General features: G+C 54.1%; 1 protein-coding gene across 2 annotated transcripts in view; it reads right to left on the bottom strand.

Moving 5' to 3' along the window:
• Positions 1–25,094, bottom strand: part of TTC7A (tetratricopeptide repeat domain 7A) — a 133,905-nt gene that overhangs the window by 2,674 nt on the left and 106,137 nt on the right. The window contains exons 17-19 of one of the 2 annotated variants that reach the window (XM_066267061.1): positions 22,710–22,807; positions 19,940–20,074; positions 11,522–11,724 (exon numbers count right to left, since the gene is read on the bottom strand). In XM_066267061.1, the coding sequence (XP_066123158.1) occupies positions 11,522–11,724; positions 19,940–20,074; positions 22,710–22,807 (436 nt within the window). Of the gene's footprint in view, positions 1–11,521; positions 11,725–19,939; positions 20,075–21,589; positions 22,027–22,709; positions 22,808–25,094 lie in introns of those variants that run through there. The other variant, XM_066267062.1, reaches the window with a different exon arrangement.

The following is a 25,094-nucleotide window of genomic DNA, read 5'->3' as shown; positions in this document are numbered from 1 at the left end:
TGGGAAAGACCACAGTTGCCACCTGGAGGGTTGTTGTGAAGTTGATGCGAGTCAGTCTATGTAAAACACTTGACCAGCTTCTGGCCTGCATGAGTCTCAGTCAATGCTGTGTAGTGTAACTTCCAGGCCTGCTGCCGCTTTGCAGGCTGCCCGCCCCCCACCCCCCGGGGACGCCAAGAGACCGAGGAGGTCTGCTGCACCTCAAGTGCTCGGGGCTGGGGGCAGATCTTTTACCTGCATCAGCAGCCAGTCTTGCTAGGGACATCTGGGTCGTGGGACCTAATGCCCATCCCAGCCTGGCCTGGCAGGTGAAGGTCACAGGACGGTCAGAGGGCCAAGGATCAGGGATGGATGCTGGCTCTGGGAGGGTGGGCCAGGGTGGCCAGAAGGTTGGCCTTACCTTTGGTTCCAAAAACTCCGTTGCCAGAGAGACAAAGGAAATCACAGGAACTGTCACAAAAGTGGGTCGGGAAGGAAGTGAAACTGGCACCTGCCTCATGATGTTCACTTCCACTCATACTGGGAAGAGTGCAGGGGGGCAGGGGAAGGGGCTGGGGTTCTCTTTTGGCCTCTGTTCCCAGAAAGGCTGCTTTGTACCATACCATCTCACCGAACTGTATCCCAGCCCTCAAAGGTGGCATAGGAGGACAGCACAGGGGGACCTCCTCGCGTCCAAAGTTAAGAGGTAAGGCACAGAGATATGAGGTCAAGCATGAACACCGACTTCCTGGACAGGCGGGGGCTGGCGTGGGGATGGGGAGCTGCCTTCTCTGTGCCGGGAGCCCCCTCTCGGCTGCCCGCCCACTGATGGCCATGTACATTTTTAGCTGGAACATTTTCATCCTCAACACGCTCCCTGGAGTTAGGCTCTCCGTTACTATGGAGACCCACTCGGGAAGATGCACATGCTTGATTTCATATAGTCCTCTGAGAGCCTGGAACATGACCAATAGGCGAGAGGGAAAGATGGCACTCAGGTAGCCCCAGGAAAGGCCTCTCCCTCTCTGGAGCTGCTGGCTGGCGGTACAGGGGCAAGGGGCCGGGAAAGGGAGAGGGAGAGGCAATCACAGCCTTTTCAACCCAGGGCGAAGCCATCGCCAGGGAACCACGAGGACGGGGCAGAGGACAGGGGAGGACAGGGGAGCTGTGGCCAGGCAGAGCCTCAGAAGGAGCCCCAGCTCCGGCTCCGGCCAGATGGGAGCGGTGCTGACTCAGGACTGCCTAGGAGCAGAGGGCTGTGCCCAGTCTGGCCAGAAGGGCTCCAGGCCAAGCTGTTCTGCCCGCAGGGCCTGGGAGCTGGACCCTGAGCAGCTCACGATGGAACAGGGCCCACAGGGAGGAGGGAAGGAAGGCGAGATGACAGGCTGCCAGACACCAAAATTAAGCACCAAAAATGGAAGGTTTGAGTCCTCTAAGTGCTGCCCGTTGGGGAGCGACAGAGGACAGGGGGGGAGGCCAGCAGACCCTCCCAGGGAGGGGCGGGGCCGCACAGGCCTTTACATACTCAGATTGCTATATTGAGCTTCCACGAGATTTTGTTTGAAAAGAGGGCTCCATCTAAAAATGAGTTTGAAAACCCCTAATCTCAAGAAGCATGTGGGTGTCTGGGAAGGGGCCAGATCTGCCTGCAGGCTGCACAGGGACTGTGTGCATGTGTGTGTGTTAGCCTCAGTTTGGAAGGTTTGTAGGAGGCTGCTCTGCATGCTAAGCATTGAGGACAAGCCCAGGGCTCCACAGCCACAAGACTACCTGCTCTGCCCTGAGGCGTGCAGTGACCCTGGGCAGGGGCCCTGTTTTCTCCGAGTCCCGGTTTTCTCATCTGTAAACTGTGGGAACAGAAGAGTCCTTGCTCGTAGGCTATTGTGAGGATTCTGCAATGATGAATCTGAAATCACGTAGCTGGGGCAAATGGTGGGCAGATGGTGAAAGGAAGTGTCCCTAGGATGAGCAGAGGTTCCTGGGAGGAGGTGGGGGGAGGGGGGAGACAGCTGATTTCTCTACAGGGCAGGACTCTCTGCGGGGAAAGACTGTAGGCTAGGCTGGGGTGGGAGCATGTCCCCACCACCCTGGGGTGCTGACCTTACAGCCTGAAAGGAGACACCGGGCTGGGGTCAGGCAGAGGCCCAGAGGCCCAGGGCCTGTAACAGGATCTGCTGCCACCTGCCTGAGACACCAGCCCGTTCATGTTTGGTAGCAACTCGGAGCTGTTTGCTGCTTGACAACTGGACAGGGCCCGCCCGGGAAGACTGCAGGTCTCACCTGCTCTGCCCCCACCCTGCACTGCCAAGGGCCCGCCGTCACCCTCCTGGCACCCCGGCCCCCAGCTGCCCAGAGAACAGGTCTCCTGGAGATGGTGGGAACGCAATTCCATTCAAATGTCCCCGCGGACTCCTCCCACCCTGGCGGGGGGGGGGCATCCTGAACCCAGAGAAACCAGACCTGCTGGTGACCCTCACCTGGGAGAGGCCATATCTGTGCTGCCCATGCACAGGGATCAGAAAGCGAGGTGCAAGTGCTTATGATGAAACACTATGTCTCTAAGAGGGGCCAGGGTTGATTACAGCTGCTCAGGGAGGGGCAGGGCTGGGGGGAAAAGTCCCAGAAATTCCCAACTTCCTCCATTCCTTCCCCTCTCCCTCTTAGCTCTCAGGGAGGAGTGAACATCTGGACACATCTCCTGTACCTGGGACCCTGCTCCTCAGTAAGCCCTCCCTGAGGACAGCAGTCCCTCCTGCTCACACCCATCACCTGGACCTTGTACTCCGATACAGCGGGCTGTGGAATGCAATCCCTGTCCTCCTCTCTAGGCTCAGAGGCACAGGTCCCTGGCCCCTGCCTGCGTGACCATTCCCCACAGGACAGCAGCTCACTACAACTCAGGAGGGAGGGTCCTGGGCCCAGAGCCACTTACACCAGAGCCACTCGTGCTTGCTTAGTGACATACTTAGGGCCACAGGACAGGCCGCCTCCCCGAGGGGGCTGCTCCCTGTTCGGAGCCCAGGTTCTCTGTGGAGGTACATGGCGGGCTCGGGGGCTGCAGGCTGGGATGGGGATGAAGGAGAAAAAGAATCCCGTCTTATTTCTCAGAACTGCCACTGAACACCATCTCACCCCATTAATGCAGTGCCTGACACTGTCCCCCGGAAGGGAGAGACAGCAGGAGGTCCCGGCCATGTATGTCTTCTTTCGGGGCGGCTGGCCCTGGGAAGTAGTCCCCAGTGCTAGGCCAGCTGCCGGCCATGCTGAGAGCTCCCTCCCGCCCCTACCCTCAAGTATTTATAGAAGTTATTTTGGGAATTTTCTTTCTGAGCTCAAGGCACATTCCTGGGATTCTGTCACAGTCCTTCCAGCTGGGAAGCTGGAAATCAGCTGGAGCCTCCTGCTCGGGGACCCTGGGCTGCAGGGAGGAGACCCTGTTGTGGGGCTCCTCAGAGGCAGCCCCACAGAAAGGCTCCCCCTTCACCCATCCTGGGGTGCTGACACGCCCCGTGAGGGAGGCCCACATTTTTGCATGCTGGATTCTCCCAGGTATGTCAGCCTCAACCTGTCCAACCAGACTGGAATGAGGCGGCTTTTCCGGCTGAGAAGCCAGCCCACATATCACTACATCCATCACCACATTGGAGCTGGGGTGGCCCCACAGATGGGTCCTTCCTACTTCCTTGTTGGGAGAAGGGACACAAATCCTTCCCGATCCCACCCGATGCCTGGCTGATGACACCCCCTCCTAGGCTCTCAGAGAAAGAGATCCCTGCTGAGGGAGCTGCCAGACGCACTTGGAACCCAGCCTAGGGGGGCTCCACCCTGAACATGGCCAGGCCCTCAGGCCTCAGTCAGGAGGCTGCAGCAAAGCCTCTGGACCTTAGGTTTCAGAAGAGAAGCCCTGGAACGGGCAGCTGGAGGGGGCCCGCTGCAGAGGCCCCACTCTGGGCCCAGGAGACAGCGCCACGTGGGGGAGGTGGCTGGACAGGTCAACAGGGGTGAGTCTTTCTGACGTTGATTCTGGGGCTAAACTAAGCTAGCAGTGCTTTGGCTTCGCTCACACTCTGATCTGAAGCTGTGACAGGATGACAGAAAGCTTCCTTTCCGCTTCCTCGTCAGGGCTGGCATGTACTTCAGGAGCCCACGCACCAGCCTAAGGCTTTCCAAACTCCAGCGCCAGGGGAACCACCCTCATCTTGTGGAAGGTCTCTGAGTCTGGGCTGAGGGCTCAGAGTGTGTGCTGGCGGCTGTGCCAGGCCGGGGGTGGGGAGGCAGGGTGGGCAGGGGCCTCCAAACATCAGTGAGTGCCGTGCTGGGGGACACACCTGCGCCCTCCCACCCCCCACACAGCAAGCCCCCAGAACTCTCTCTCCTCCCTCCTTCCTTACTTTCCCATCAGGAACTACAGACTTCAGGTAGCACTGGGGAGAAATGAGGAATAAACTCACAATAAAACCACAACACCAGCCTGACCAGGCAATGGCGCAGTGGATAGAGCGTCAGACTGGGATGAGGAGGACCCAGGTTCGAGACCCCGAGGTTGCCAGCTTGAGTGCGGGCTCATCTGGTTTGAGCAAAAGCTCACCAGCTTAGACCCAAGGTTGCTGGCTCGAGCAAGGGGTTCCTCGGTCTGCTGAAGGCCCACGGTCAAGGCACATATGAGAAAGCAATCAATGAACAACTAAGGTGTCACAACGAAAAACTGATGATTGATGCTTCTCATCTCTCTCCGTTCCTGTCTATCTGTCCCTTTCTCTGACTCTCTCTCTGTCTCTGTTAAAAAAACAACAGAAAAAAAACAAACCACAACACCAGGAGGTCAAATGACCAATAAGATCTTCCTATTGAACTTTTCTGTCAAAAAGCAGCAACATTCCCCATCTACTAGAGCTGGTGAGGCAGAAAGACTCCACTGATACACACACACACACACACACACACACACACACACACACACACACTCCAGAGCTCAAGACTTCTGGGTCCTCCCATTCCCTCGGGCTGCCGGCCCCTCTAAGCCACCTGTTACAGCTCAGGAAGCTGACAAGGAGGGGCCTAGAGCAGACAGGCGTCCTGGGCTCCAGAGACCCTCCTGTTCTGTCACTGCATCCTCATCCAGAGGCAGGGAACGTCCAGAGGCCGGGCACCGAGTTTTATTTCTCAGCTGCTCAGGACGCCCTTCCTCCTTAGAGTCCGAAGCAGAGGCTGAACCAGCCTGGCATGACAACGGGTCAGAGTGCAGGGCTCCCCAGAGCCTGGCCTTCCCTGCTCCTCTGCCCCCTCGGCCTCAGGGCCCCAGCATGCCTCTTTAGCTGAAGAGTCTCACCCAACATATGAGACTGCAAGACCAGGTCTCAAATTTCCCTCATCTGTCAGCTCACTCTTGCCCACTGAGCAGGCTGCCCATGCTCTCAACTAAGGTCAGCCAGGCCTTGTACTATGTATGTTCCTGTCCCAGCCAGCCACAGGGCAGCTGGGGTCAACATCCTGCACATCTGTGTCTCGGCCTGGTGGGCTCACTGAGAACTGAGCAGCTTTGCTGCAATGAGTCTCTGGGGCTGGGCCCTGGCTTCTGTTTCCCTATGCAAAGCAAGAGTGTCTGAACCTGGCCTGGGAGCCACACTTCTAAATGAAAAAGATAAAAGTAACCCCAACCACTGGGGTGTTAACTTGCAGTTATTCAACCTAATTCTAATAGGATCCCTACATGCTTGGCACTATGGTCCCATTCTACAGATGAGGACACTGAGGTTCTGAGAGGTTGAGGAACTTGGTCAAAGTTAAACAGCAAGTTCAGGCAAAGTGGGAGTCAAGTCCAGGTCAGTCAGACTCAAAGGCTGTGCTCGAACCTTCAGGCACAAGCTGGCTCTGACACTGGGGTTTAAAAACCATCCCAGCCTGACCAGGCGGTGGCGCAGTGAATAGAGCATCGGACTGGGATGCGGAAGGACCCAGGTTCGAGACCCCAAGGTCGCGCCAGCTTGAGCGCAGGCTCATCTGGCCTGAGCAAAACTCACCAGCTTGGACCCAAGGTTGCTGGCTCAAGCAAGGGGTTCCTTAGTCTGCTGAAGGCCTACGGTCAAGGCACATATGAGAAAGCAATCAATGAACAACTAAGGTGTTGCAACGAAAAACTGATGATTGATGCTTCTCATCTCTCCGTTCCTGTCTGTCTGTCCCTATCTGTCCCTTTCTCTGTCCCTGTAAATAAATTTAAAAAAACAAAACAAAAAAACAAAAAACCGTCCCAGTCAACCAGCCCCAGAAGCAACCCAAAGGCAGGTCTTAGGTCCCTGGCCCCACCCTGTGCACCCTCCCCCTGGCCCCATGGGCCGCCTGAAAGCACCAGGAAGTTTGGGCCTGTGACCCTCACCCGATAGCAGCCGGATCAACAGTGGAACTTAGGCCACTTGCCACCAAGTCTCCCACACAAATGGCAACAAAAATTCCTGACACTAACTTATCTTTCCATGGCTCTCAACTCATCTGAGCCCTAAAACTATTGCTGGAACTCATACGGCCTTGAATTATTTTCCTCATTTGATAGAAAACTGAGCCAGTGAAAGGAAGTGATCTCCGTGTCCCCATAACTTGAGGGCTGGTAGGTTGGGGTGTCTGTCTTAGATGGGTGTCACCTCTACTGTCTGGTCCTGCCCCCCAGGACTGGGGATGCGCCAGCCCAAGGGTGATGGGGGAAGTTCTGTGTAACCACAGTTCACCTCTTTGGCCTTAGAGAGCAGAGATTTGTTGGATCCTGGAGCATCTGCGAAAGGCCTGACCCAAAACCAGAACCTCAGGGCTCGATGAGGCAGAACCCTGATGCTCAGACTCAGACCACACCCTGAGGGAGGCCGGGGATGTGGTGGGGCATTCTGGGGACTTGAGATGTGCTGCAGCACACCCCGGTCTGGAAAGAAGATGGCCATGCCCTCGATCCCCCCACCCACTTCAAGAATAAGACATCAGGCTAATGCTGGGAGCAAGAGGGAACAAATGCAGGGAAATGATTCATGGCCACGCTCTCATCAGAGGGCAGTGGGTGACAGAAATGCTGTCTTCCCAACTTTCCAGGGCATCTGGAGAGGGAAGAGGCCGGGTCACATGGTAGAACTGCTTCAGAAATCACATCTCTGGGAACTACATCACAGGAGCTAAAAGCTCATGCAGGGCCATCTCTCCGGGTGGCTGGGGTGCCCGAGGAGGAAAGGCTTCTGGGGAGATGGGGCAGCAGGAGCCTGGACCCCTTTCCAAGAAGAAAACATAACCAGGGCCAGGGGCCAGCAAGGGGCAGCAAACGCCCTCTACCTTCCCCAAGAGTGTGTCCTTGTGAGAGAAGGGAGGGTGCCACCCACAAGTGTAGGTGACAGAAATGCACTCATACCTGCCCCTCATGGCTGAGGCTTTCTCTGTAGTGAGACAGGCTGCACGAAAGCATCCACACCCCCAGCTCAGCCATGCGGAGGGCAGGGAGAGTGGCTGGGTCTGTGGCCAGGGCTGGTGACCCTCCTATCATTAAGGTCAGGTGGCCTCAATGAAACCCCCTTTATGGGCTCTCGGTGACTTAGCCAGTCCATCAGCCACATTTGGGCACCTTACTATCGCCAGGTATCCTTGCCCCTTGGGGGTGCACAGGGGTTCCTGGGGGGAGCAGGGCACACACAGCTCAGAGAGACGGCTGCGGGACTGTTCTCTGGCTGAGACAGTGAGTGGAGCCTCTCAGAGCAGTGCCGTCCCAGGGCCAGCTCCTCTGCTGATCCCGGGAAAGACCCTGTTTTCCTTTTCATGTTTCCTCAGGGGAAGGCAGCTAAGTCAAGTTCAGGCTCTCTCTTTTTAGCCAGATTCTTCTGCCAGCAAATTAATTTCTGAACACCCAGGCCGAGTGACTGGGGTTTCCGGCTACCTAGAGGGGAGGCTGGATGAGCTGGCAGAGACTGTCAGGACGTGCTGCTGAGAGTTCCCTGGGAATTTCCATCTGCAAGAGCCTGCCCTTTGCTTTCTGTACTCTGGCACTCTCCTGAAGCACCTGGCCATCCTTGAGTCTGGCAGAGGTGGCAGCTGCGGGCCCAGGGCGCGAGGACACAGACTGCTCTGGGACACTGCTGTGGGCACAGTAATGGCTCTTCCGTGGCAGAGCACTGCCAAGGAGGTGTCTCTTTCCTGACTGATCTGGGTGGGAAAACCCGTGCCCAGCCCAGAGTGGAGCCAGAGCCATGGAAAGGTCTCCGTCACATTCAGGGCAAGAGGGCAGCAGGACGCGGACAGTAGGCAGCCCGCTTCTGGGCCAAGTTCAGATTCTTAGAAATGCCTGAACCCTGGCTCCTCAAAGCAATAGCCTTCCACTCCCAGGGGCTTTCTCCAGCCTGTCCCCAAATACACTATCCCATGTACACAAACACAGGAGAGGCCTGCAGGCTGGCCTCCTGGTGTTTGATGCTGCTGCCCTAAGAGCTACAGGGCCAAGCCTGGCCCCTACACGGCTCACTGGGCCTATCCTCACCCTCCTCTTTCCAGATCTCAGGGAGTGGGACTCAGCCACAGCCTGAGAGAGCTCACGAGGGACCCAGAGCTCCTTTAGCCCATGCCGTGGGTGGGTGGCTGTGCTCTCAGAGGACTCTAGTACCTACAAAAGGCAGTGTCCTCACAAAGCCACAGTGGTACGGTAAGGCCAGGATATCCTCCCAGGGAACCTGCCTGTTCGTGAATCCACAGGGAGGCACACCAGTTCCTGTCTTAGGATAATTCTCCAGGGATGCACCCACCTCTGGAGTCCACAAAGGCTGAGAAAACTGATGTGTTGCTCTTATTCTCTAATATTTTTACAGTGACTCTTATACACAAATGTCAAGCTGACTTAGGCCAATAAGTAGTGGCTCCCTTCATGTTGTACCATGGTGAAAAAGATCCCAGTGTCACATTTGTGCTCGGTGGGGAAGAGTGCTGTGATTGATTAGTGATGTCTGTCATGAGTGAGAGATTGGAGAGCGATGGCATACATGCTGTTTTGCCTTCTCTTGTTATTGCACTGCAGACTTTTCTTTCTTTCTTTTACAGAGACAGAGAAAGAATCAGAGAGAGGGATAGATAGGGACAGACAGACAGGAACGGAGAGAGATGAGAAGCATCAATCATTAGTTTTTGGTTGCGACACCTTAGTTGTTCATTGATTGCTTTCTCATATGTGCCTTGACCGTGGGGCTATAGCAGACCAAGTAACCCCTTGCTCGAGCCAGCGACCTTTGGTCCAAGCTGGTGAGCTTTTGCTCAAACCAGATGAGCCCACACTCAAGCTGGTGACCTCAGGGTCTAGAACCTGGGTCTTCCATATCCCAGTCCGACGCTCTATCCACTGCGCCACCACCTGGTCAGGCACACTGAAGACTTTTAGAAGCATTTTTACATGCATCACCTCATTTGATTAGAACATTGGTCTAGGAATGATGATTATTACTCATTTAAAAAGGGAGACATCAGGACAGTTAAGTGTGTCTTTTCCTAAGTCACCCAAGGTAATTAGGGCCAGAGCCAGAGTTCAGTCCCAGGTTTCCTGAGTCTGAGGCCAGTGCAGGAAAGATACTTAGATTGGGGAACACTGGAGATCAACATGCCAAAGGGTTGCTGAGCCTCTGGGAAAAGAGTGCTTAGTAAATCTTCCCCAGGCTTGAGATTTGCTATTCCGTATGCATATGTGTAGGATGTTGGCAGGAACAGAGCATGTGGAAAGGGGATGGGCTGCCCACGCTGCAGCTGATGGCTCCTCTGGTTGCTTGCAACTTTAACAGTGGGCAGGCCTGCCTCCGACTTGCTCCAATTTCATCACGTTGGCAAGGCACCCCGGGAGGAGAAAAGGGACCATTTCAGAGACATCTGTAGGGAGCCACTCTGGACAGCTCTTCAGTTACCATGGAAACTCACCCTAGGAGACTGCTTCAATTTCAGGGAAATAGCTACAAACAATAATAAGCATAAATGAAAAATGGTACACTGTTACTTCAAAATTGTACTTGTTATTGGATTTCGTTGGGTTTTAGGAACTGAACAGCAGCAGGCTCATATCCTGAGTGCAGTGGAAGGCAGACATCTCTACCTGGCTGGCGGCCTAATGACATAGCCCACATGTTCCCTCCCACCTCCCTCATCAAGTTCCTGGATGTGACCTCTGGGGAGGCATTTATCAGAGGAGCTCATGTCTGAATTGTGGGAGGAAGGAGAGTGTGCCTTGAAAAAACAAACATGTGCTGAGCAGAATGGAGGGCAACATGGAGCCCTGCGAGGGGACGTGGGCCGGGGAGTGATGTGGCCACGCGGGCTTCTTCAGCTGACACAGAGCGTCCACACGGGCCTGAGCTAGAGAGCCTTTAAGAAATCAGGCAGCAGGAATAACGGCTATTCTAATCTGTTTTCAAGGACTCTCAGGGTTAAAAATGACCTTATAGAGATGATCTGGTCCAGCTCTACTCCATGTGTGGTTTCTATTCTTTCGATTCCCAAGTTTGTGCTTGGGCTTTTCTAAGCGTTGTACCCCTTTTCCTGACACTGAGATGAAATCGAGCTCCTTGTAGCTGCTACTCATGAGCAAACACACCCCGTTTGGCCATGACAACCCTGCCGCCACACGCGGTCCTCCTCCTGATCCTTCCGTGTTCTCCAGTGACAGTCGTTAGTGACCCTCTCCTCAGAGAGCTCTCAAAGGGGACACAAAGTGGAACCTGGACCCTGACAGGGGCAGACCATCTTGCTGACTGGGTCTCCTACGTCACTGTGCACGCGCAGGCCTGCACACTTTCAGATCATTGCATTAGTCTACCCGCTCTCCAAAAGCAGCTAAGGAAGGCAGGGGAAAAAAATTACGCCTAGGGTCTACTGTCCTACCTGTCAGAGAATCTCCACAGACAGACAAGTAGAAGCGAGGTACAGAGATGGTGGCTGACCTGCCCATAATCACCCAGGAACACAATGGCAAGGCCTGGACAGGAGCATGAGCATTTGGTCCCAATCTCTGAACCATCCCATAGGAAGGTCACTGAGCCTTGGGCACCCAAGTCCTGAGTCCATGTCCTAAGACTGGGGACTCCAGGGGCCATTCTCAATGTGTGCTAGGGGCAGACCTGAAATGACAGCCCATCCTGGACATCCCCTGAACCCTGCCGAGGACCACCTCTGAAATGGGAAAGGCTGCCCGATGAGCAGGAAGGGCCCGGGAACCTCCACAGAGCAGCCTTTTGGTATCTGGAGCCTCCAGGATGAGGATCTGACGAGTAACAGTGAAAGCCCTTTGGGCTAGATTGCCATACAAAAACTTCAGCAAAAAGTCACAAGGAACATCAACGATCCTCCCAGACTCTCTCATCTACTCGGGCAGGCTCTGACTGAAGGGAAAGGAACTGCCTCTGCGGGAAGGAGCACTGCCTTTCCCCACAGAGCACGGAGGAAGCCACATCCCCTAGACATCAGGGCACAGTGGCAGCAAGGCCCCTGCGGGCATGGAGGAGGGGAGAGGGAGGAGGGCCCGAGGCATTCGGGGGGTGCAGGGCCGACTCACCAGGCTATGCATGATGCGCACGCCGTCAGGGTTCACCGTGAGGGCCTCCTTGTACAGCTGCTTGGCCTCCTCCAAGCTGCCCTTCATCTCGGCCAGCCGGCCCCGCATGTAGAGTACTGAGTGTGAGGTGGGGAAGAGGCCCGCTGCTTCCTGGATGCAGAAACCTGCTTCCTTAAGGTGCTGCTGCTCCATGAATAGCTCAGCTGCAAACGGAGGACAGCAGGAGGTGAGTGGTGGACAAGTTCGAGGCAGCACTCCCTCCCTGGGAACCAGTCTTGGGTGAGGAAAACTATCCCCATGAGCCACAACACAGAACAGGCTCGCCCTGGGGTGCAGGGTAACACCAGGTCACGGTTTCTGAGCACTCACTCTGTGTCAGGCATGTGCTATGTGCTCTACACACACTGTCTCAGCCAATTCTCACAAAGCCCTGCAGAGCAAGCACTGTTATTGCCCCGCTTCAGGGAGGAGAACACCGAGGCACAGAGAGGGTAGGGAACTCGCCTGAGGCCACAGGGAGATTAAGTTAGGAGCCAGGGTCTGCACTGGGCCATCGGACTTCAGAGCCCTGCAGTAGGGACACAAGTGGCATCTCCTAGCTTGCTCAGGCGACCCTGACTTGTTTCCAGTGTCCTCTCACGTCACTTGTCTATTGTGTGGCTGGGTCAGAGGGATGGAGGCAGATGTGGTGGCTGTCCTCCAGCTCTTGGTCTCCGGGGAGGGAGGCCGACAGTGTGCACAGAACCCTAGGGACAGCCCAGTGATCCTGCCAAGGATCGGCTGGGGGAGGAAGAGAAGAGAGACCCAGGGAGCACCTGTGAAGGGGCAGACCCAGGCTCCACCAAGGAGCCTTAGTAATAACTACCGAAAGCCTGAACCAATTGAGAGCTGACTATGGGCCACGGCCGAACTGTGTGAAGCATCTTCTCTCATTTAATCCCCACAAGTCTGAAAGGGAGGCAGGTGCTCTCCTGAGCCTCCACCCCAGTCCTCAGTGGGAAGGGGCAAGACAGTGGATGGCCCCAGCAGCTCCTGGCCTCCCTCCGAAGGACTTCCTGTTGCACCCAGGAACAGAGGACACACGTACAGTCTGCCCCAAACCAGCTGCCTTCTTCCCTAGATCAGTGGAAAACGGGGCGGTTTCTCCAATCCCAGGCCAGCCCACATAAATGCACATTTCACACCCTCTGTGCAGGTACCCACCCACAGCAGGTGCTTCTAGCAACACAGCTCTTTGGGATTGCAGCTTAGCCTCGCGACCCACTCGATGCTCCTGTCCTGCAGCCCTGGCCTCGGCTGCCCCTCCTGGGGCTGCTGCCCGCACACAGAGGGAAACGCAGAAGGTAAGCAGAACCTTGCTAGTGACTTTGCCAATAGCTGCTCCTAGTGAAGGCCGAGGGCTGAGGTTACATGAGTTCAGATTGGGTCTGGGGTGGGTTCGATGACAGATACCCCAAAGGAAGCTCCCCAAATAGATGGAAAACCTGGGCTCGGGCATCTCATCTTCCTGTTCCGACAAGAAGCAGGAAGAAGGCCTAACTGGGACCTTGACTGCAGCTCACAGCACTTGGGTACAGAGCAGGAATGCTGCCCAAGGCTCGCTGTGTAATCAAATAGCTTGCCACATCCTAAAATACTACAGAGGGCTTTCTGAGCAAGGGTACTTTTTCCCTAGTGTAGATGAGAATTTGGGAGAATCAGAGAATTAAACACAGAGGAGCCAGACTTTCATGATAAAGCAAGAAAGAGAAATGCAAGTTCTTGTTCCCTGAGCCAGCCTGAACTGGGGATTCCCAAGACAGAAACCACAGGTGAGGCAGGTACGGTAGGCTCTGAACCTGGGGCCTTGCAGGGAGACCACAGGCGAGGCCAGGTACGGCAGGCTCTGAACCTGGGGCCTTGCAGGGAGACCACAGGTGAGGCCAGGTACGGTAGGCTCTGAACCTGGGGCCTTGCAGGGAGACCACAGGTGAGGCCAGGTACGGTAGGCTCTGAACCTGGGGCCTTGCAGGGAGACCACAGGTGAGGCCAGGCACGGTAGGCTCTGAACCTGGGGCCTTGCAGGGAGACCACAGGCGAGGCCAGGTATGGCAGGCTCTGAACCTGGGGCCTCGCAGGGAGACCACAGGTGAGGCCAGGTACAGCAGGATCTGAACCTGGGGCCTTGCAGGGAGACCACAGGCGAGGCCAGGTACGGTAGGCTCTGAACCTGGGGCCTTGCAGGGAGACCACAGGTGAGGCCAGGTACGGCAGGCTCTGAACCTGGGGCCTCGCAGGGAGGGCTGGCCCAGCGGCCGGGGGGTTTGGCTCTCCGCCTCGGCTCTCCCCTGCGGTGCTGCTGTGTTCCCTGCTGGGGCTGCTGCCTGGCACTCTGAGCAGCCTGCCTTCATAACTAGGTGTCCAATGTGCAATTATTGAGTACTGACGGTGTGCCTGGTCCTCCCACGTGGAGAAACGGTGAAGCCACCAAACGGCTGGAGCGACCCAGGGCAGTGGGGTGACAAGTGCCGACTCTGCGTGGGCACTCAGAGGGGTCAGGTCTGCTGTGCTGGTGTGATCAGGGCAGTCTTCCTGGGGGCGGCAGCATTTGAGCTGAGGCCTGAAGGCACAGGGGCACTTGGACTGGCAGAGAGGAGAAGAGAAGCTGTGCTAACCTGGAGGGCTGGGCTCCACTGCACAGAAGTCCCTATAGGGTCACAAAGGTTCTAGAGGGGAGAAGCAGAAGGAAGTGTGCGGTGTGAGTGTCGGGGTGTGAAGCCATCCTGCACCTGCCCTCAGGGTGGCCTCCTCCACTGCCAGCTCAGCTCCGAGGCCAGGCTCCCCGGCCGAGACCTTCTCCAGCAGCTCAGTGCCCAGGCCTGGTCTACCTGCCCACCTGGTCTTGGCACGGCTCATTAAGCTGTTTACAACTTGCCTCCCGGTCTCCTGAGCTTCATTTCTGGAGGCTGCCCTTGGTCCCTCCCTTGGGGATTCCTCACAGTGCCTTGACACAACAGATTTCTAAACTATATTTTATTTATACACTTTTTTTTTTTTTTTCAGAGACAGAGAGTGAATCAGAGAGAGGGATAGATAGGGACAGACAGACAGGAACGGAGAGATGAGAAGCATCAATCATCAGTTTTTCATTGCGCGTTGCGACACCTTAGCTGTTCATTGATTGCCCTCCCACATGTGCCCTGACCGTGGGGCTACAGCAGACCAAGCAACCCGTTGCTCGAGCCAGCGACCTTGGGTCCAAGCTGGTGAGCTTTTGCTCAAACCAGATGAGCCCACACTCGAGCTGGCGACCCTGGGGTCTCGAACCTGGGTCCTCGGCATCCCAGTCTGACGCTCCATCCACTGCGCCACCGCCTGGTCAGGCGACACAACAGATTTCAATGACAGGCTCTTTACCTTCCTCCTTTCTGGAGGCCCTGGGCCTTGTCAGGCTGGCCTTCCACCAGAAAACATGCCCCGAGAAGTAGGTAGGGCCGCTCTGCTCCAAGACTTCATTACCACTTAGGCAGGAAACCAGATGACACAGAGCAGAGCCAGAGAATCTAGGTCTTCTGAGGGCTGCTGGCGGCCTTGCCCTGGGGGCGGGGCCTGACACGCAGACAGGCTCACTGGTCTGGGGGCTGCAGTATACCCCTTCATCTGAGACTCAGTGTCCTGGGCAATTGTTTTACCAAATAGATAGCTGATGGCACTGTGCCCTCCCACGGCCCTGACCCTCTGGCAGCAGGCTCAGGCTGCCACGGCCCTAGGTGCCCATGCCCATCCTGGCCCCTCCTGGCCTGGACTGGATGAGCACTCACTGTTACTGGATTTCCCTTGAATTCTCAGTCGTGGTCATCACCCCAGGAAACAGAGGCCTTGCTGTCTCCTCAGTGTCACGGGGCCCTCTCCGATTCTCTCGGCTCCTCTACTCTCTCCCTCTCTGGTTTCCAGCTTCTCCCATCTTCCTCCCTGCCTGCTCCGGACCTCCTGTCCTGCCTGTCTGTCTCGGCTTTTCTTCCTCTTCCCTCCTCTCTCCACCCGCCCCCCTCTGAGCTCTCTCTCAGCAGACTACAAATGGAAAACATCTGTTCCCTGGAGCTTTGCAACAGTCCCTTTTATTATTTTTTCTAAGGCATCCTGCTCTAACCCTGCACCTAGAGCCGGTTCCGGTCTGCCTGCCACTCCTGCCGGTGCCCAGGCCTCACCCCCCAAGGCTGGGGGATGGACTCACTCCTCAGGGGCTATTTGCATACCCTCTTTACAGGGAAGGCCTTGCCCTCAGACTGGGCATGAGCCGAGGAGCTGGATGAGAGAGGGCCCAGGACCATGCTTAGGGCCTTTTAGGGGCCCTCCCGGGTGAGATAGAGACCCTCTGAGAGACCTCAGAAAGAAGGGGGACACTGGCTAAAAAGGTAGAGCCCCCCCAAAAGGCAGGAGAGAAAGAAGTAAAGGTTGGGCCCTAAAAAGGATCCCCGGTAGCTAAGCTCGAGCCCCAGGGGAGTACCAAAACTGCCCCCAAAGGACATAAACCACCTCCCCATGGAGCGGACCCTCAGGACACAACGACACCCAGAGCAGAGGAGCGGGAGGAAGGGGGGAATGGAAGAGAAGCCCAGAGGGGAGGCCCAGGAAGATACAGAGAGAATCCAAAGGTCAACAGGGACTTCTGGGGTTGGTCTGAGACACTTCACCCCTAGGACCCAGACAGGGACATGATGTGCCTCAGCCACAAGGGAATCAAGCCTGCGTGGTCCTAGCTCCTGTCCCTGGGCGGCCAACTCCCTGACTTCAGCCCTGACTTCCTGTCCTGGGAGCGCTCTCCTCACTACCCCAGGCCCCTGCAAGGAGTGAATGGCAGGCAGGGAGGAGGGAAGACAAAGCCAGAGCACGGGAGGAGGGGACTTGGAGAGAAAGCGCAGAAGGCAGGAGGGGGTGGGGGTTGGGAGCTGGGAAAAGAGAGCGAAGAAGATGAGGAAAGGAATGGGGAGAAATGAGACAACAGGGTACGAGAGCTTCTTCCTTGACTGTGATTTTATGACAAATATGATCTTGAGACACAGCCCTGGCTGCCCACTCCAGGTCCCCAGGCTGCCCAGCTAACAGCTGGGGTAGCTTCCACCTGCAGAGCCACCTATAGAGTGAGGGCACCAGTGAATTTGCCATTTGGGAGCTAAGACTTGGGCCAACTTCCCCTTCCCCAGGGAAAGCCCATGGATGCTGGTGAGCCCACGGACCCCCAGGTGAGGGTACTCTCCCTCCATCCTGCCTCTTCAGCACACTGTTAGTTCCGGAGATGTGAGCGGCAGTGAGAGAGGGAGGGGGACCGTCTTGCTCTCCTGAAAGGCACCTTTAGACACTCAGGGTCCTGGAGCACCTACGGGCCCAGTGCCTCTCCCATCTTCGCAGACATGCTGCCAAGGCGGCAACATTCCTGAAACTCACCTCTCCAGTGGGAACCCTCTGTGAAATTTCTCACATCAGACCAGAATGGGAGAGACACTTGAATAGGGGAGGGGAGGAAAAAGGGAGCTGGGAGAGGAAGGACATAACATTTCCCAACCTAAGAGGGGGGTTAGTGATGGAACTTACTGCCAAAACAGACTGGGATGCAGTTTATCTTGAACCAAACTAGGGGAATTAGCTCATTCCAAAATGATAAAGGGGGATATTTTTCCCTTCCTGCAAATTGCTGCAGCTGGTGGACTCATTAGGTGGTGGGTGGGGGTGCAGATGTCAGTTCTCTTAGTTTGGGTTAGGTGGGGGAAGGGCAGTAGTCAGGGAGAAGTCATTGCCTTGGTGATTTGCTCCTGGCAGCCCTTCATTCAGTAGGTGCTCAGCACACTTGCTGGAGATGATGGAGACCAGGGGAGGGGACAGGGCTCAGAGAATGCAGATTGTTCCAGAATTCTCCCATGTTCAGAACAGAAGACCTAGGACACGTTCTCATTTCCCTTTCTGGCTGTGGCAGCTGTCCACCAGTCTATTCCTTCTTTCTTCTACAGTGACAGATCCCCTGATTTTATTTTTTATTTTTCTGAAGTGAGAAGTGGGGAGGCAGAGAGACAGACTCTCTCATCTGCCCAACCGGGATCCACCCAGCATGGCCACTAGAGGGCGATGCTCTGCCCATCTGAGGCGTTGTTCTGTTGTAGCCAGAGCCATTCTGGCACCTGAGGCAGAGGCCATAGAGCCATCCTCAGCGCCTGGGCCAACTTTGCTCCAATGGAGCTTTGGCTGTAGGAGGGGAAGAGAGAGATAGAGAAAAAGGAGAGGGGGAAGGGTGGAGAAGCAGATGGGTGCTTCTCCTGTGTGCCCTGGCTGGGAATTGAACCCAGGACTTCCATACACCGGCCGATGCTCTACCGCTGAGCCAACCAGCCAGGGCCCAGACCCCCTGATTTTTAATGGGGCATATGGACACCCAGAATAATGATATTTCTCATAGTCCTTTGCAACTAGGTATGTGGTCACGTGACTGAGCTCTGACCAGTGGGTGGTAGCGGGAAATGATGTGAGCAAATTCCAGGATATGACCTTAAGGGAGGAATGTGCCCTTCTCCCATTTTTCCTAGTTATGCCTTGGAGTGTGAATGTGGTGGAGAGCCATGTTGGATCACACGGAGAAGAGTGACACAAGGAGGGCAGAGCTGTCATCCCCAGACCAGGCTGCCCTCTCTGAACTGTTACATGAAAAAGTGACACGTCTACCTTGTAGAAGCCACTGCTATTTTGGGTTGGTCAGGCATACTCACACCTGTCTCCTAATGCCATACTGCCCAACCCTTACCTGGCACCATGTTCAGAGTACCCAGACTTTGTGGGCTGAATATCTAGGACAATGCCTAGAAAAGAAAGGCTAAGGTGAGAATTATTGAAGGGCATGTACTTATACCAATATTCTCACCTCTAAGTATAGACTTCAGGAACAACGTTAACTTTCCTTGGAGTTATGGAATGTATTACCGATAAACCTAACATGAAGTAGCATATCTGTGAAATGTAAGCAGGCTTGTAAGATGCAAAAACATTTTCATTTTGCTGACGACTGTAAACACGACACAATATTAAAACAAACGGCTCTGGGAGCTCCAGAGTAGGCAACACACAGCAGGCTCTGGAATGGGGTCACCGCGTTACTGGTACAGTTCTTGAAGCTGATGAAGCCCCCACCGTAGCCCTCCAGAGCAGTTATGGCTCCATGTCTTAGGACAAAATGGGGGGAAAAGAAGAAGAAATCAGGACAGTATTTGCCTAAGAGGAGGCCTTGTCTATTATTCCTCTGAATTTTTCAACATTCTTTTTCCTACTTACAATGCAAGAAGCTGACCATGGAACACGGCTCCAACCCACCCCTAGCATCCTGAGGGACACTGATATAGTAACTGGGGCAACATTTGCATTATTAACATGCTTCCCTGTCTAGCCTTTATGTGAATCTTAGTCTAAATTTTATTTTTCCAGATTCGGAACCTGTGGTGGGAGAGTGGGGGTGTACAGCATACTAATGTGTCCACACGTGAACTCCATGCAGCAGGAAACCTTAGATTCTGGTTAAGCACATTCTAACTCACTTGCAAAACTGCATGTCCCTGGAACTAATTATATACTTTGGGTCTCTTTTCCATCTTCCCCTGGGGGCTATCAGCACCACTGCTTTGGGGGGGGGCACAGGGGAGGGTCATGGGGAAACAGGTGAGGAGCTTCGCTGGGGCGGATCTCAAACAAGGAGGCACGTTGGCCTGGTACATCTTTAGCATTCCACTCACTCTGTCACCTTCTTTATTCTGTGGCTGCCACCATTTCATCTCGGGCACATCTCTGGCCTTGACTCTCTTTTCACTCTAATCCACCTCTCACACCGCCATCTGGTTAAATTTTCAATCATTCCAGTGAGTCACTCCTTGGCATCTTTAGTTGAGCATCAAGGATAGTCCCTGGTGCTGGTGCCATGCTGTGTCTACGTCTACCAGCAGACCTCCCTTCCCTGGGGCTGCCACACCTCACCTCTTCTCTAGCTATTCTGTGAGCTCCTCGGACTGAGTGTACTCAGGAGAGGGTGGGCAAGAAGAAAGGTGGGGCCTGTTGTGGAGACTAAGACCGTCCATCTATGTGGCCTTTCCTCAAATCCTCTCACATTTGTATTTGCCTCCAGAGAGCCTCTCCCGGGTAGGAAGGGAGGCGCTGTCCCCATTAGGCAGAGAGGAATTCAACGATCACACCGATTAAGTGACTTGTTCCTGTGCCAAGCAAAGAAGAAACAGCTGGAACTGGAGCTGCAGGTTCCTGATTGCTAGGCTTTTCCATGAGGAGTGAAGCCCAGGTGAGCCCTGTCAGGGACCCGCACCACCCCACATTCCCTTCTCCAGGGCAGGACCCAGCTCTGAGCCGGGCGGCCTGTTGGTAGGTGGGTGGGTGTCACAGAGGCCAGGGACTCACCAGCCTGGAGCCAGATCTGTTCCAGCGTGGTCCACAGCTGCATGGGGCCCTGCTTCAAAACAGAGCTGGGCATGGTCAGCTCAGACATGGCCTCCTCTAGCCGGGAGGCTGCGATGGACGACGCCCGCCGAGAGCCTGCACAGCAAGAGGGGAAGGACTTCAGCAGCAGAGCCAGAGTGCCACACACCACAGGCCCCGAGGCCAGGACTGCGCAGCCCCGTGGAGAGAGGCGGCAGATTGAACCAGGGCAGGGTAGCCGCCAAACGCCCATCTCGTCCCCTCACCCACTCTGGGGAGAGGAGCTTCAAAGTGGCAATCGGCAGCAAGCCCACTTCCAGGAGTCTCTCACTGAAGAAGACAGTCATAAATGTCAGCGAAAATGCTCCTACTACTGCCTGTAACCCTGACGTTGACCAAAATGCCCAACAGGGACTGATTAAAACCAAGTGAAGGTATAATCATACAAGACTATGCAGTCATTCAAATGACAATATACAAATTGGACATCGATGCAGAAAGATGTCCAGATTCTACAGTTAGGTCAGTGGTCCCCAACCCCTGACCAACGGTTGGGTACCGGTCCGTGGGCCATTTGGTACCAGTCCTCAGAGAAAGAATAAATAACTTACATTATTTCTGTTTTATTTATATTTAAGTCTGAACAGTGTTTTATTTTTAAAAAATGACCAGATTCCCTCTGTTACATCTGTCTAAGACTCACTCTTGACGCTTGTATCGGTCATGTGATCCATTTATCCATCCCACCCTAAAGGCCGGTTCGTGAAAATACTTTCTGACATTAAACCAGTCCGTGGCCCAAAAAAGGTTGGGGACCACTAAGTTAGGTGACAAAAGCAGGCTGAAAAACAGCATGACCACATTTTTTGAAAAAAGAAACCTGGGCGTAGAGAAAAGTCTGAAAGGCCATGTATTAAGGCAGTGGTTCTCAATGTGTGTGCCCTAAAAGATTTCTAGGTGCACCCTATGGTATTCCAGAGAAATATGTGGCTGTTGGGGACCAAAAAACCAACAGGGTTTTTGGAGTTTAGATTTTTGGGGGACAGAGGTGTGGGGAATTGACAGTAAGCTGACAGTCTGCCCAACCCCCCACCTCACTTGCCTGATTAGGTTGCAAAAGGCTGTTAAGCTGTGGTGCTGGATTGTTTACATTACCCCCCATATTCCCCGGAAAGACTGGAGGCAAGTTTCTCCTATCCCTTGTTTGGTGTAAAGTTAAGATGATATGTATGGTGGGGGTTTTCTGCACTCAAAACAATTAAGAGTAAAAAGAGAAGAATTCTTCAATGTATTGATGAGGAAATGAGAGTTTGCCTTTCAAATATATGTCCAAACATTGAAGAAATTGCTAGGAAACATCAGGCTCATGTTTCTCATAAACAGAAGAATGAAAAAACTTAACACATTCACGCCAGATCTGCTAAATTTACTAAATCTTACTAAGAATGTATCTATATATATAAAAAGATAACTTTTTTGTAGTTTTCTTTTATTCTTTAACCCCTCTCTTTTACGAATTCTAAAAAGCATAACTCAAAAAATGTAACATAAAAATGTCTTTTAATGTCAGAATAAACTTAATTTTGTCATATTTATTTTGTTTAATTACCATAAAAGCACGCTTGAACTTTATATATTTTTCTTTAATATTTGACTTATTATAACATATAAGAACAGAAATCTGTACATAGTGTGCCTATAATTATTTGTAGGATTTTAAATGTGCCCAACTTCAAAAAGTTTGAGAACCACTGCATTAAGGACTGGGTGGGAAAATTATGGGTGATTTTTCTTTTCTTCCTCTTGCTATTTCGGCTTTCTGTTTTCACAAGTGGACATTATTGCTTCTTCCACAAGCATGTCCCATCTGAGGTTACGCTGTGAGGGATCCGTGGGTAGCAGCGCAGGTCAGAGCCTGTGCCCTCTGGAGAACCTCTCCCTGTGTCAGTTCTGGGTGACGTGGGTCCCTGTTCGGGATATATGAGCTGTTGACATTTATAATTCACATGCAGGTGAAATGTGAGCACTTTCTCTCAGAGGCAATAAAGGCTCCAGTAAACTCAGGAGACCTAGGGCAAACCACAGACAATTTCATTTTCTACGACGGATGCACAAGGAATCCTAATCAATCTGTTCGTGGTTCTTCCCTCTTTCATAGCAAGGGCGCTACGCCCTCCGTCACCATTTTCTCCTTGGAGCCAGCGGCTCCACGCACAATCCGCGCTCCTCGCTGCACCTCTCCACTCAGGTGCCCGGCTTGGCACCGCGGATCAATGCCATCACTTCACAACGAAGGGGCAACTTGGTTCGTGGCCACACGAGTGGAAAAAATGAGCAAGGCCACTAAATACGACTCCCTTGCACTCTCATTCCTGTGACTAATTCTTCTCGTGTCTTTGAGAAATGTGTGCAGCTTTATTCAGGCCCTCTGTTAAAAGTCAGCTTTGGGCTTAGAGTGGTAAATATAAGCTCAGCTCATTCCTTCCCACATGACTTGATCTACTAAGGATGTTAGAATGGCGGACCTTCACCTCAAGCTGCAGCCTAAGAGGAAATGGGTTCTCCAGTATACTCTCTCTTCACCTCTACCCAGGAGGTAAGGCCCCCCTTCTTTGCCTACTCCAGCCGCCCACTTCCCACCTCAGGCCTAGTAGCCATTTCATCCCAGAGCCATGATGGGCCCTGACAGATGCTCAGGCTGGGGGAGCGAGCAGTGGGCCCACATGGACTGCGGCCCAGGGCACATTCCTACCTGAGTCCGCATCGTGAGCATCGGGCAGAGTCAGGTGCATGCCACTCTGCTTCTTCAGTGCGAGGCCGTCGCCGAGGCTGCCATCCTTCTCCAGGCCTCTGGAAGGCAAGAGAGGGCCAGGCCCCAGTGAGGCGCAGGGTTGACAGGGGGAATGAGGGAGCCTCCTGGTAGGCAGGCTCTGGGGCTGAAAGTTCAGGCACCAGAACAGAGCCAAAGCCGCAGCCCGTAGGAAGGATGGAGACAATCAGAGCAGCAGGAAGGGCCAGGGCTCAGGCTTGGGATGCTGGAATCTGGCTCACCCCAGAGGCTCAACTGACCTGCTGTGTGCCTATAGGACCATCAGTCTCCTCACTAGTCCCTAATGCCACCACGTTTCATCCTCCCCCCCTTTTTTTTACAGAGACAGAGAGAGAGTCAGAGAGAGGGATAGATAGGGACAAACAGACAGGAACGAAGAGAGATGAGAAGCATCAATCATCAGTTTTTCGTTGTGGCACTTTAGTTGTTCATTGATTGCTTTCTCATATGTGTCTTGACCGCGGGCCTTCAGCAGACTGAGTAACCCCTTGCTCAAGCCAGCGACCTTGGGTCCAAGCTGGTGAGCTTTTGCTCAAACCAGATGAGCCCGTGCTCAAGCTGGCGACCTTGGGGTCTCGAACCTGGGTCCTCTGCATCCCAGTCCGATGCTCTATCCACTGCGCCACCGCCTGGTCAGGCTCATCCCCTTTTTTCATGGCACAAGCACACACTAATTACTAAGGTCAGTGCCCCTGACTAAATACAACCATTTTCATCTCATGGCACAAATAAATTAGTTACTAAAGAAGAAGAGGTCAGGGCTCCTTTTTCTTTAGTAATTAGTTTATGAGTGCGTGAGAAACAAAGGTTGAAAATCACTGCCCAAGGCTACACTGTGGCCTTGCTAACGCTGAAGCCACTGACCACAATGTTCTTGCTGTTTCTCTCGGTCCACCCCAACCCCCTCCCCATCCTTTAAAACCCAGCCTCAGTGTCCCTCATCTGTTTAGAAAGCCTTCTGTGGCTCCCTGACCCTCACAGTGGCCTTCCTCCCCTGCCCTCCCTCAGCAGGGACCCCCACACTCCAGATGCGGAGGTTCAGAAACTGCCTTCCAGGCCCGAAGCTCTCCCAGGCTATGGGTATGTCTTTCTACTTTTTGTTGCCTTCACAATGTCTAGCTGAGGGCCAGGCACAGAATGGGTACTGAGGACTGTCTTTCAAGGACAGCCTGGTCCTTGAAGGCTACCAGAAGTGCCCCCAGTTCACTGTCCCCACCTCGCAGGGAAGGAAGGCCCAGCTGTCACTCTCTGCCTCATGCACCCCACCCTGGTTGCCAGAATGGCCTCAGAGGAGCCGAGGGGGGCCCCTGGCGTGGCGATAGACAAGCGCGGTGACCCCATTCCCCTCCCCTGCCCGTTCCCCAGGTGCCGGCAGCTCCCACACTGCCAGAGAGGTTCCTCTTTTCTCAGAGGGGAGGGTGGGGAAGTCCCCAGCTCAGAAAGGCGGCCCAGCCTACAATGCCCTGGCCCCTGGAGCTGCTGACTAGGGAAGCTCAGAGGAGGCCTGAGGCAAGAAGAAGGGGGCAGAAGGCAGGCACAGCCTGGGGCCAGACGTTCCTGCCCTGTATAGGGGTGCCAAATTGATGGCCCCATAAAGAATGCCAGAGCTGGTGTAAGGCCAGCAGCCACAGCCAGGGCCGCCATCACAGCAGCCAGGCCCATACAGGTTCGCATTGGATTCGGAGAGTCGGTAAAGAAACAGCGAAGCCAAAAACTGATGGGCCATAGTCTTTAATTCTAGCTTGCACCTGGCGGGCAAGTAAAAATACACACTGGGCTCCAAAACCCAGTCACATTCAGTGCTCACAAAGCCACTGACTTATCCGAGTTTCCTAGAATCAAAGGTTTCTAGCTCACCAGCCTTATTCTCCTCAGTTCCCCATCTCCTTCCTTATCCCAGATACAAACTCTACACAAACTGGGGTCTCACTCAGCACTCCGCCATCTTGGCTGCTTTTCCTGGCCTCCTCCACGTGGCCTCCTTCCGCTGCTGGCTCTACCTTCTCTGCTCTCTCCTAATGATAATCTCAGGAACCAAGAGAGGGCAAGCCCCCGTTCTGCCCCTATTTTATAGTGTAGCTTCACAACCTCTAATCCAATATACAAAATAGGGAAGTCTCTAATACAAAGTCACTTCTCTGAGGCATGATTGGATTGTACCGCCCCACATCAAAAAGGGTGGGAAAGGCTTAATCCCAAAACCAAGCCCCAGGCTACAAGGATTCTCAACACACATTAATATCACCTGGGTGACAGCCTCCTTCTGGGCAACGTAATCTTTAACAAAGTGAGCATAATACATTTTAT

Source organism: Saccopteryx bilineata, chromosome 3, assembly GCF_036850765.1.
Source record: "Saccopteryx bilineata isolate mSacBil1 chromosome 3, mSacBil1_pri_phased_curated, whole genome shotgun sequence".
In the NCBI taxonomy this organism is placed as follows: domain Eukaryota; kingdom Metazoa; phylum Chordata; class Mammalia; order Chiroptera; family Emballonuridae; genus Saccopteryx; species Saccopteryx bilineata.
Note: the sequence above shows the minus strand (reverse complement) of the source record. Positions and strands in the feature narration are given on the sequence as shown.